Below are 13,614 nucleotides of genomic sequence, written 5' to 3'. Positions count from 1 at the left end.
AAGTATTCACTTACATGTTATAAATGTTCATCAATTTTGTGATTTAACTCGTTTATTCTTGAATGTGCCTAACTTTCCACAGTCTCCCTTTATAAAAATTACAATTTATTATTTGAAATATCAAATTGAGATGATTCTGATGAGATGGATTGCTATTATGTTGCACAGTTGGATACGTTATACATTTCCTTTCAAGAAACGGAATATTTATGATTGATACAATTTCAGTTAACTACACCAGTAACGACGAGCCATAGTTATCAACCTCCACCTATGTATCAGCAGCAAACAAGGATGAGGAACCACACGCAGCTAGTCAGGCAATCCACCGCTCAATTTACGCAACAACAACAATTGCAACTGCATCAGCAACGGGCAAAAATAATGCAACAGCAGCAGCAACAGCAGCAATTAAAACAGAGGTTGTTGCAGCAACAGCAACAGCAACAGTTACTTATTCCTTCCAACGCTACAGCTACGGACCAAATTACAACAGGCATTCAGAACATTGATAATCTTCTAAACAATACTGTTGCGCCAAACGTATCGTTACAGGTAATTATAGTTATGTTATATTAACACATATTTGTCCGCACGAAGAAAATTCGTCGTTTCGCCAACAATCGCCACTAGCCATATGACGAAAATTCGTCATTTGTATATTACAGAAAATAATTGATTCTTGTTGAAACTTCTGTCCTGCTTTAAATTGTGTTACTTATTTTTTACATATATGTATGAAATTTGCAGTCTGCTCATTAAATATTTAAAATGTGCTTACATAATGTTAATAAATTATCTGTTTTCAGCGATCGAGTGTCCCAGATTCGCAAGTTTCTCCAGGTTATGGGGGATCCGTCCAAATGCCTTCCTCCGGTCATCGACTCGCACATTCGTACTCCCATCCGTCTACGTTACCACAACAGTAAGCAGTTTGGACTAGTGCTATTAATCGCCACACTGGTTACGTAACCGAAGCACTTTTATTTCTAGCCCCATTGTAAACAATAATTTCAACAGTGGACAACAAGTGTCCGCTGCAGCACGACTCTCGCCGCATTCTCCTGCTGGTATTCTGTCATTCTCCCATCCGCAGCCGTTGTCACCACGTGTGACGCAAGTACGTTTTAAGAGTCGTTTAATTATACAAAGTGTCCCAGATGCCTGTGTCACGTAGCTTCATTCTTATTTTGGTTTATTTTCGTTTAAATAAATTTGAACACCGCACGTGTAGCTCTTACGATAATTTTGATTTATTTCTAACACTTTGACGACCAATTTAAATTAATTTGATATCATAAAGACCTCGTGTTACACATTCAGTGTGCTGTGTGCATTGACATTTTTGAAGATAGCACCGCGCGCCAACATCCTTACATATTTTATTTATATAACATTTTCCACAGTACAAAGAATGCAATCGGTCGGAATCGGAATTATTTCAATTTATCTCTGAATAATACATGCTTCATATTTTCTAAAACGCTTATGAATTTATTATAGATAGCAACGCCCTAAGATTTATAACAAATATTCACATTTACAACACTAACAATGTAGCACTTTTCATCATATTAATATTTACAGCCGTCAAAGTGTTAACACCACGAACATCGTTTAAATTACATTTATCTAGAGAGACGAGAATGCTTAATTTTTTTACGTTTTTTTTATCATAAGGGCAACTATGGTAATACCCCGAGACTGTTCAACGTTAATCAGGTGAGAACGCAGCAACAACCTACCACGCAGCAGCAGTTGCAGCAACAACAGAGATCGATGTCTTCGCCAGGAACTCCAGCATCCGCTCGGCAGTCTCCATTTCCGGCGGAGACCTTTCCCCCACCTACTTCTCCCACAGCTAGCCAATTTCCCCCTGGTCCTAATCCTGGTGCACCAAATCCTTCTGCCCAATACCGGTTACAAAGGACGACGTCTACACCTTCGGCTACGACTCAGTTGCCAGGTAGGTTGACATTGTATTTACAATTCTAATAACAATTCTAGGATAATGTATTGTAGGGGATGTTGTGAATTATACATAAGGTGTCCACAAAGTTCTGAAGTGTTGGAAGCATCAGAAAGCTGTATGAAATTTGCTTATAGAATAACGAAATGTTAACGTTTTGTATAGTATTTCTATATAATTCTTATAGCATTTACGAATCCATCTATCATACAAGCTGGTGATAAAGCCAACAAAGAGCTAAAATGTTTGTTCTTGTTTTGTACTTATTCAAAATCGGTAATTATTTAAAAAATGCAGAAAGCAGTGTGAATGTACAACCTGATCATTGTACATTCTAAATAAAAGTTGCCGTTTCTTTATTATCAAAGTGTTATCGTTACTTAGAAGCAGTGTCGTAGTAAACTATGAAGTTGCGTGATCTACAAAGCACTTCATCTTATTAGCATTACCTCTGATCAAGATTTTATTTAGAAATGATAAGCTAACTATGCTTACAATTTATTATTTTAGAAAAACATAAGAATTTTACGGACACCCTGTATGTCGTACCAGCGATTAATTTTATAGGATTATAATTTAATCTGATATATTGTGATATAATTTTTTTTTGTGAACTTATATTGTCAGTAATTATGAATTGTATATTTAGGAAAGGATGATGTAGGTGACTCCGGTCACGCGATAGTGTTGACCATTTTTTAACGTGTGATTTTGTGTATGATTATGTATTAACACGAACAGATTGAACTCTTTAGCATTACATACTTTTCAATGCGCAATTGGATCGAAATATTCGTAAACTTTTGTATTTTATATTTTATACAAAACGATTGAGAATTCAAGAATATGGTGGCCGCGTTGTTATTTCGTTCATCACTCCGGTGTCATTAAAAAATAATCATAGTACATATTGGTGCGGATAACTTTAAGCGTTCACACGAATATGAAATATACGACACGTAGATGCGTCGGAAGATATGTGAATTTTAAAATGTAAACGTATTTGTTTGAAGTAGGTAAGTACACAATCGATTAAAATATATATTTCTATCTTATTCGGTATTGCAAAATAGTGAAATTACATTTCTAGATTAGACGAATTATAGATGTTGTTGATCGTTTTTTATTCTTCTACTTTTGCTATGATTGTGATCAAAAATTGATTGTGAAAATACTCAATCAATTGAATAATTTGTTAACAATATTTGTGTTAAGAGTCACAGTGTGATATTGTATCATACTTCTCACATATGTCTATAGTAAATATTGAACATACTATCGCAAGTAACAAATGCTTGATCGAAACACATTCTACAACTTTGTACCTTGAATTTGATTACATATATTTATTTATCTTTTGAATCTTTAGAATTTGACTTATCGTTAAAAAAAAGATTCTTTGATTATAGACGTTAAAACGACTGAATTTATATAATATGAAACTTTGTGTTTCACACAATTTGATTTACATCGCGAATAAGCACGACGTATTAATAAATAAGATTATGAATTAAACATTCAAAATTTAATCATTAGCATTTAATGTAAAGAGCAACTTAATAGTCAATTGTATGGGCAATACTTGCTTTACCTATTCCATGTTGAAGCATATACCATATTGATTAACCAATCAAGATCACTTTTTTAAGTTATGTCAAAAATTAATGCAACTTGAAAAACTTATGGCCTAGATGTAGTATCATTGGTTTATGTAAAACATAAATTTTTCGAAAATTTAATAGTTTAAAGCTTATTAAATAATATGTCTTTCGAAAATGGTAAATTATAAAATTAGGAAGATAGTAGGTTTCTGTACAATACTCTTAACGTGTTCCTTAATAATTGACATGAATATTATAATTCATATTCTCTGTAAATCTAAATTATTTTGATTGCTTGATTGCGGATATTTTCAGTGTTATTTTAAAATTGTCACCATCATTTGGTACAAGTTTACTATGCATGGCGATAAAACAATATATTTAATAATAGCTTCACATGAAATAATCACTACAATGTTAGAGATTACAAATAAGTTTTAACAATCTCAAATAGGTAATTATGATTTATCTGGCAAAAGGACAATATATATATATAATTTTCGGCGCTATATTTTTTCCGTCTGTCATTAGTATTGTAATAATATTTCATCTTGGTCTATAAGCACTGTTCAATGATGACATTTCTCTATTATGTTGCTTCCTATGTACGTTAAATGCAGGTTGATTTTTAAAACGCGTATTGACAATCACAGTCTGCCAATCGGAAATTGTGATGTTAGCTATGTATGTACAAGATTCGAATTTGATCGTCTGAATTTCCTAACATGCCGTCAGTGGGTTAAAGCACGGTAACATGCAAATAAATTATATGATTTTCAAACAGTAGCAGCCAAATAAGTAAACTGTCGATTACTATACGATTTTATACATTCTTTTATCATCATATGAGCTATAAACAAAGATTTGTAATATTTTAGAACAGAATTTCTTCTGCTATTTTCATTTAGAATGCCTTTTGCCAATTAGTGTTTGCATAGTCAATTGGCGTACAGGATATCACAGAAATAGTTTTTTATATGTATAAAATATACCGTGCTATACATATACTGTACTATACCTTTACGCTGAAAAAATACGCGCCTTACCAATTTTCAAAACTACGGCTTATCAATTCTTATAGAACATGAAATTTTTGATAGTCAATGCCTAGAAAATATAGTATTGAGACATGAGATATTTTGGATTTTGTCCATATTATATTTTTTATTATTTATACTTTGGCGGAATCCTGTACACCAGTTAACTATGCAGAAGGAAAAGTATTCTGGATAAAGATGATGAAATATTTTTTAAAATATTGCCATTTGTATAGTTTATTTGATGATAAGACAATATATAACGCTGTATATTAATCGACCGTTGATTTTTTACTGTAACTTTTTTTGGAAATAGTATAATTAATTTTCCTGTTACTGTTCTAACATCCTAAGTCGATTATATTGTATATACATTCTAAATCGTGACCATATGTACAGCTCAGAAATTGTATTGGAGCATGGGAAGATGCGAAACTAGAAGTGTTAAATGTTTAGCTAACAAGAAGCAAGAAACAAGAAGATAGACAAGCTTGATGTTGCAGGTGGGCTCGGTTCGCCCCGGCACTACGGCGGAGTGAGTAAGGAACAACCTCTTCTTTCACCTAGTCATCCACATTCGGGTTGCCCGGCAACACCGACTCACAATCAACATAATGTAACGAATACCCAACAACACTTCTCCAACCAACAACATTCTTCTATGATATACCACACGACCGCCAATACAATCAACACAGCAGACATGCAGAACAATCAGTTCTGTTACGATCGGACGTCTGTTCCACTCTATTCGTCAGGGCCTGGGGATACGCAGGACGCCAGGTCTCTACCTCCCGGTAATCCTGTCAATCACCAATTGGGTGGTAAGTCATGTGACCATTTAATGTCATGTGACCATCACTTCGTCATCATTACACCCCCTATTCCACCCACCAACCCCATGTACGTCTTGTCTGATCTAAAATACCTGTTCGTTGTATCACCAAACGATGCTAAAGGCATGAGACATTTTTTGGTACATGGAAACACCGTCATTATATCATCAGACACCCATTGATGTACACATCCAAATCGTGTAAATATGAAAATCATCATGTTTAATGCAAAGGTCTCATGCGTTCAATGTACCTATATCATTTTCATGTTGCAACGCTCCTATACATCCTGTGCCTATTTTGGGGGAATTGGTGTGTGTTTATTAATTAGGCTCTACGAAATATTTCACGGTCGTCACTGGGATCACATTCTGGATTTCGAATTTTGCTCGTGTGCCTTATCGTGTTGCGTCACGCTAATAGCATACTTGTTCTGCCTCTTCTTACCAACGAACCTTCATTACATCTTTCTTGTTCAATTTTCATAGTAACATATCATCATAATCGTCATCATTGTCTGTCGAAATTACAATTTTACAGTGATTGCTATTATAAATTCTCTGTCAATAAATGATCGTATTCTGCATTCTCTTGTTTCAATTTGCTATAATATTTGGAACTTCAGTCTTAACTTCAAATTTTATAGAACTGAAGTTTCTGACTATAAATTTAATCAACTTTGATGTTACTAAATTTGATAATTATACTATGACCAAAATTCGTTTCCGTATTTATATCTCGTCCAACTGTCATTTTCGTGCCCTTAGCAAGAAACTAACGTCAAATAGCCTACCCTCTTGGAATAGTAGTAATTACTGCATGGTATTTTTGTTTATAGTTTCGAATATATCTAGCGTCATAACCACACCCATTAGAATGTACTCTTTTTAATCACTTCATAGCACAAAAGTGGCAATGAAAAATATAATGGTAGACCGTTTCAATTCTATCAATTGTTTTGGTACGATTAGAAATGATCTTAATTAATTGTTCTAAAGTCGAAACAATGTACGTTAATTTCAACACGATGAATACTTTCTGAAATCAATGTTAATTAGTATACATTATTTTTTCAAGCAGAAATTAATTGCAATAACTTCATACTGTTCATCACATACGATGAAAGAACATATCTTTTCCCATTTGGGTAATAGTTATGAATGAAGCAATGTGTTAAACCACGCCTATACGAAAGAAATGGCAGAGAGTTATTTTATCGAATCACTATTAGATACAAGAAACAGTACTGTACCAAATATGTAAATCTTTTAACGAATTTTTAAAAGAGAAAAGGCCTTGGGACCAGCGTTGCTAATACGAACATCCATCCTTGTCCTTGCCTGTCTCGCCAACATGTGCCCGTCAGGCGATTATCCATTCCCCCACTTTTTTCGCCGAGACTATCTGGTCTGAGTACCGGGTGGTCGTAGCACTTTTCTACTACGCGACGCGGCTTTCTAAGCGCATTACCTTAGCGGAGAATCGGTCTTGTACGGGCACCCGTTGCAATCCCGGTGGAAAGAATGGGAAAAGCGACAGACCGCCAGGCGGGGGGCATATGAGGACGAGACTCGAAGGGCGAGTTGTCGAAAATCGGTGAGACGCCGTTCGGTGGCATTCTTTCTCGGGATCCGAGACCAATCGATTAATCCAATTCCTATGGAATTCGAATGTAGTCGTACAACTTCATCGCCATCTATGACGTACATCCATCTCACTAATTTCAGCGATACAGATACGACGTTCGAGATTGCACCCTACTTCTTTTTTTAGCAATAGAGAAATCACACTTTTCTATGATGATTGTAGACACCGATATACTTATGTAACCAGCATAGTAGATAAGTCACGTAGGAGAAACTGTCCTCTGTACCATATCTTTTTAGGTACCTTTCTTGTGACCTGTATGCGTTAAGATCACCGTACTTTTTAAGGTGGACTGGAAACGGAAGCGGGCAAATTCATTCTGAAGTTCATTAACAAAAATAACCATTGCACTAGAGTTTGCTATTGTGTATTACATTATATACACATTAAAATTACAATAGAATGTTATTAATTATATATGTTTGCAGAACTTCGTAGGGCCATTACTAAAAAATACTTAATTTCATTTTTGTTGAACAATAATATTCTAAACATTTTCACAAAGGTCAATTGACGTATTTCAGACGACAAAATTAAAGTTTTGCAGATATAAGAATTTAAGAATCGTTTAAAAATTATGTCTGGCCTGCACAGGTGATCTTATTAATATATATTAAATATTTGACAAGTACAATATAATATACACTATGGAGAAGAAGTAATGAATCAGTTGAAACCGAGTTAAACATTCTTTGTAATAGGGGAAATAAATTGATACAATTGCGATTTTATCAACAATTGTAATACTGTAATGAAATAATGGATCTTAAAGTATTTTCACATTGCCTGATTGAAGATTTATGTTATTCATATGGGTTTAGTTTACTAATTTATAATCAATTTAAAAATAGAGATTTTCGTGCGATTACTGGTTTGTACAGTAACCTATGTAGAGGCTGTCTAGTATAGTAACAAAACATATTATGACGAATATATAATATATTGTTGTAATGTCACAAACTACATAAACATCTATTTCCATTTTGAATCATTTGAATGAGTTACAAATAATATTATCAGATTATTAAATGTTTTTAATAGTGTCAATGATTTGCGTTGTGTCTACTTACTTTTGTTATAAACACATCAAATTCGCAGTCTAATTAGAAATTTTCAATAAATCAGTATGAGTTAAACGTAACTATTTCCTCTACTTGAGGATTAATTAGACAATAAACATTATAATTAAAGATAATAATACACGGAAGGAGAAACAATTGGCAAGAATTGCACGTATCAGTAATTTGCCCATTTCCGGTTCGGAACATGTACGCACTGTTTAGTGACTATCTCCGGCACTTCCGGAACACATAAATTAGCGTCACTATCACTTGCACCATATGTGAAGCCTGTGTTGAAACTAATAATACGTATTGCTGCCTCGATATCGTAAAACTGAATTTTTTGTATTAATGTAATTGATCATGATTTAGCAGTGGCAGTACATTTAACAGTGTAATATCTGCATTATAATAACTGCATTACACGATCGTTGTCGTTTAATCACAATGTCATCCGTAGAACTTAAATAGTCGTACATATACAAACATATGAATAGGGTGCCTTGCCTAACATGACTATATTAAATATCTCCTTCATCGTTGATATACAATATAAAGGAATGCCGGAGAAATCTATAGTTTGATTAAAAGAAACAATCACATTGCGATCAGCAAACAGTTTTATATTATAAAATATATATATATGATAGCTCCGTCTTCAAATAGTCCAAAATATATTACACTTTTCTCTGCGACATTCTCTTACTGTTAAAAATAATAGAGACATTTAAAATAATTTTGTCACCATGATTTACTTTATTATTTATATAGATATAAAAATTGCAGAATAAGGAAGGCAATTTCATGAATATGTGACTGCCAAATTACTTTTCCCTGAAGCATTTTTGCATCCATACAAATAACGAAATAATTGTGGGTGACGGAGTTAGGTGGGCCACTCTGTATGCATTTCTTTAATTCACTTACTATCAGTAACTCTATTCGTCGATTTACCGGTGAATAAAGTATAACCGAAAGTCGAAAGTAAATATTTATCTTAATTCATTTGTAAGTAACATCACATTTTACTATTAAATGGAGATATTATTTAAAAAGATTTAGATTCGATTATTATATCGTAAACCGCTTAGAAAATGTAAAATATAATTTACATCGACTTGTACAATTCGGTAATATCCCATCGTCTCCTCGCACTTATTTTCAGTCCATGTTTATTTATGTTATGCTTGGTGTCTTAAATAATTTCTTTGTGTTTTTTTATGTTGTATCCTACTATCAATCCCCTGTCATTGTTCTCCAGCCTTACGAACTGTATTTTGTTTTATGTTTGCGAGAAAATCAGGGATATTTTGTGATTGGAGCATGATCGACGGAAATATTCACTTGTATTCAATACCCATTGAAGTTTCATAATAATAATTTACGGGTATTAAATAAAACAATGTTTTTGGCCATAAAGAATGTTACACATATGTATGAGGAATTTAGAGTTTACAAAGACAAATGTCCTATTGTTTGTAGATTGTCTTAGAAAGCATTATATAGAATGTGTTCTTAAAATATTCTATCAAAAAAACTTGCATTCAAGAAATTACTTACTTTTTAATTGGACTACAATTTCATCGATGATAATACGAAGGTACACTTTGGTTATATGTAGAATGTCGAACAATACATAAAACATAGAGTCATATTAATCATTCTCCAATTTCCGCGTGAATATTTGTAATCGCATAAATACGATTAAGCTAGTTCCGTGTGAATCCACGATTTTCAAAACCATCTTGTCGTCAAACAACGAGAAAGCAAAGGGTTACTAACAACAGCGAACTTTCATGTACAGTTCATCGAGCTTTTGTAACTAATCAATGTCCGTAAAATACAATATTATTAAGCATTGTCAACACGCAATTCGATGTTTCTCTGAGCTCTCGGTTTTTTATGTAATTCCGCTGCTACATATCCACATGAGAGCAAAATCCTACGGATTGTACATTCTTTCTTCATATTTTTGTTCTTCTTTATCAAGCCGACCGTTTTCATCTGTTTGATGGCCTATAGTAGAAAGTGAATTTTTGATCTTTTGTTGCATAAATTTTTACTTTCTAAAGCGATATTTATTCGTATCATTTGCACTCCTATGGTTAGAGCACAATGTGATGAAATAAATTCACATTTTGAGGAGTTATTTATTTTATAATATGTTTCATACAGTAAAATTACAAATGCAAGTAATAAGAATTAGTATATGCATAGTGTGCACAATATACATTCAGTAAATATGTAATGGTAGAAAGAAATATATCCTTAAAGTTGTCTGTTAAAACACTTAATTTCACGTACATCTGCAGCGCAGCTACAAGATATCATATAGACCTAGGATGTAACATATATAACGCAGGAAGAATCTACATATGAAAAGAATAATGATCCGTTAATTAAATTCACCAGCGAGAGTACACGTCTCTTGAACAAAATTGCAATCTGTACTTAGATATTGTACTTGCAACTCTGTTGATACTTTATTACCACGGAAGAGTGTGTGCTCTCGAGTAGAGAAGTATTGTTCGCTAGTATGGATATATCAGAAAGTGTCTCTCAAGTCGATGCACGTAGCACAAGCTTACATTGTGTTTCCAGCGAATGATTTCAGGCTTCGTCTTACACTAGCATTTTATTTGTTGTTCTTTTTTTTTTAATTCGTTTCATCACTCTGTCTATCTCTCATTCTCCTGGCCAAGAATCTGATCGTGCTTGAATATCATAGAAATCCCCGGATGGGCCAAGCATCGGTACCGTTTTGTCACGGGATACGTTGTGTTACGAACTATGTTAATGCAATATTGTAAATACCGCATTTTGTAATAAAACATTCATCCTGTACCTTTGACTAACTTTACGTTACGGCTTGCACATTAAGATACGATCCGCAGATAACAACGAGCAATCTGTTATTTATCGTTGATCTCATCGCGTACGCGATGATCATCGTGGCCGCGTGATCGTTGGACAGTATAATAACGAAGCACATCTTCTTTTGTCACAGGAAACGCAAGCAGCACCTCAGAGTTCGTCAGACAAGAATTGAGAGCGATCGTTGGTGCACGAACGCAACAACAGCAACAGCAGAGGGTACCGAACAACCTACAGAACAACCTATCTGGTCAAGTTTCTCAGGATGATCTCGATGCACTTGGTCTCAACTTCGAAATGGCTTCTGCAGGTACGTCGATTGGGATAAATGGTTCGCCGAAGGCCTCTTTTCATTTATACACTATGTGACAGATTAGGCAGTTCGAAGATGTAGAGATATAGAGATGAGAAAACTATAATAATGACTCCTATAGTGTTTGTAGCTCAGAAATCTCCATGCTTGACACTGGATTCTTGTCAAATATTCTTCAATGTTTTCCGTATGGTAATATTTATGCATTAAATTGCACTGTAAATAACTATGCTGCAATATGTACTTTGAAGAGTGTTCATAGCACTGAGAATCCAGCTAATAGAAATAGGGCATACATAGTATTCTTTTTTTTTCAGTCTTTAGTCCACCCTGAGACATACATACATTAGAGTACTTACATTTTTTTGAGAACATTCTATATCGCTAAGAGGAAAATAAGACATCAAAATATTTGAAGCTTATTAACAAGGTTCTTTGAACAATGTTCAGTCCAAATAATGACTAGTATATATTTTTTGTGATCTTGCTATGTCATATAACATTATTGAGTACAAGATTAAGTTTTACATGATCTCATTTTCATGAATGTTTTACAAGGAATCTATAAATTTATACTTCCATGTCTGGGTATCTTATGTCCTCATTTTTCTTAGCTACTCGATAGTTTGAGAGCATGATTTGGGGATGTTTCTAGACGTGCGGGGAGTACACATCACAAAAATTACAAGAGCTGTGCATTATGGGAGCCACTAAAGTGTTTCTATTCAAGGGAGAATGAGAATCATGGTGGAAACATATAGTTCATCATCTCGCAAAACAGTAAGCTGCTATTGCAGAATATATATTTTTCGTGCGAGGGTTGTTTTTGGAGATAAATGATCTTGAAAATGTATCAAATGTAAAAACACATAAACCTATTCAGCATTTATAATCACTTATTTGAGATTTTTTTATTAGTTGCTATACTACAGATGATACAATAAATGATATAACCAATAGTGTTACCGAAAATCTCTCAAGCGGTAAAAGAATAACATTTTTTTCATTCATATTTTTAGTCTCATTAAATTTTTATTTATTCTCTGAATTCGAAATTAAATTCTCAAGATCATTGTCTCAATAACTAAATTGACAACAAAAATGTATTCTACAATTCTTGCTTACTTTTGCTCTCTGAAAGGACACGTATTCACTTACATGTCATAATACAATTGGAAACTATGTTTATTTTCCTCTGTTCAGTTTTTGTCATCAAATGGTGTTCCTTAAACTACCTATTGACATATTTGTCAGATAATCTTTGGATACAATTTTGTACTTGTCGATCATCTTCATTCGCTTCTTAATGCTAACACGATTTCATATTTTATTTCCTTATATTGTTAGATGAAGTTTTTTGTCAGCTATTTACGAACGATAGTAATTGAAGTTCTGCATATTGCACACATACATGAAATCCTGGAAACTGTGAAAAAGTATTACAGGGATTCCGCAAAAGTTACCCAAATTTAAACTTCTTTTAGCATGAAATTATATTGTGTAATAAGCTTCAAGTATTGCTTATTGGACTTGTTTTCATAAATCACAAAAAAGATATTTATCGCACAATTAACTGGAATACAAAATATTTTTTCTGTAAAATTGTTCTGAAATTTCACGATCGACACTTGAAGTTTGTTACCTCATATTCAACTTTAAAACGAACACTCAATATTATGCTTATGTATATATCGTATACAACTCGCTGCAAGAATACATAAATTATCCTTCTGCTTGTAACAATATGAAATTATGAAAAGATTTCTCATTTATATTTCATCTATGAACAATTTATAGTTAAGTATACAAAATTGAACAGTGAATAAATTCTATCGGAATGGTTTTAACATCAGAAATATTGTTAGTAGTCAATTACGCCTATATAAAGTATTGTATTTCTGATGACTATTAATCATCTATAGAATTTTCAAAATTTTGTCGATATTTTTTTTATATTCATAATAATATGATAGTAACGTTTCTTAGGTGAGTACCTTTTTGCATATTCGAGCCAATAGTATGAAAATTTGCTATTATTATTCCTTCTTTTATTTTGACTATCGCGTAACATATTATTCTCTCGCTATAATCAAACTGCTTGAGATACGACTATAGAAAACAATGACATCAATCGCGTGTGCATTGCATCAAATCAATGATGTTTCGTTGTCTCCCACAAAAAATTCTATTAGAAGTAATGAAAAATTTCAAATTGAAGGTATCTCGACTAAGATACATTATTCAAATGTTTCCTTCAATTGCGATGACAAAAAAGG

The 13,614-nt window shown here is 33.3% G+C and overlaps 1 protein-coding gene across 16 annotated transcripts in view; it reads left to right on the top strand.

The window, feature by feature from the left end:
• Nucleotides 1-13,614, top strand: part of LOC144477313 (uncharacterized) — a 228,750-nt gene that overhangs the window by 203,594 nt on the left and 11,542 nt on the right. For 14 of the 16 annotated variants that reach the window (XM_078194961.1, XM_078194968.1, XM_078194971.1 and 11 more), the window contains 6 exons: nucleotides 229-555; nucleotides 810-925; nucleotides 994-1,120; nucleotides 1,681-1,966; nucleotides 5,111-5,431; nucleotides 11,159-11,335. In XM_078194961.1, the coding sequence (XP_078051087.1) occupies nucleotides 229-555; nucleotides 810-925; nucleotides 994-1,120; nucleotides 1,681-1,966; nucleotides 5,111-5,431; nucleotides 11,159-11,335 (1,354 nt within the window). Of the gene's footprint in view, nucleotides 1-228; nucleotides 556-809; nucleotides 926-993; nucleotides 1,121-1,680; nucleotides 1,967-5,110; nucleotides 5,432-11,158; nucleotides 11,336-11,993; nucleotides 12,119-13,614 lie in introns of all 16 variants that reach the window. The other 2 variants (XR_013495164.1, XM_078194964.1) reach the window with 2 other exon arrangements.

The sequence above is a fragment of the Augochlora pura genome, chromosome 11 (assembly GCF_028453695.1).
Source record: "Augochlora pura isolate Apur16 chromosome 11, APUR_v2.2.1, whole genome shotgun sequence".
NCBI classification, from domain to species: domain Eukaryota; kingdom Metazoa; phylum Arthropoda; class Insecta; order Hymenoptera; family Halictidae; genus Augochlora; species Augochlora pura.
This window is presented reverse-complemented; position numbering and strand designations above follow the sequence as displayed.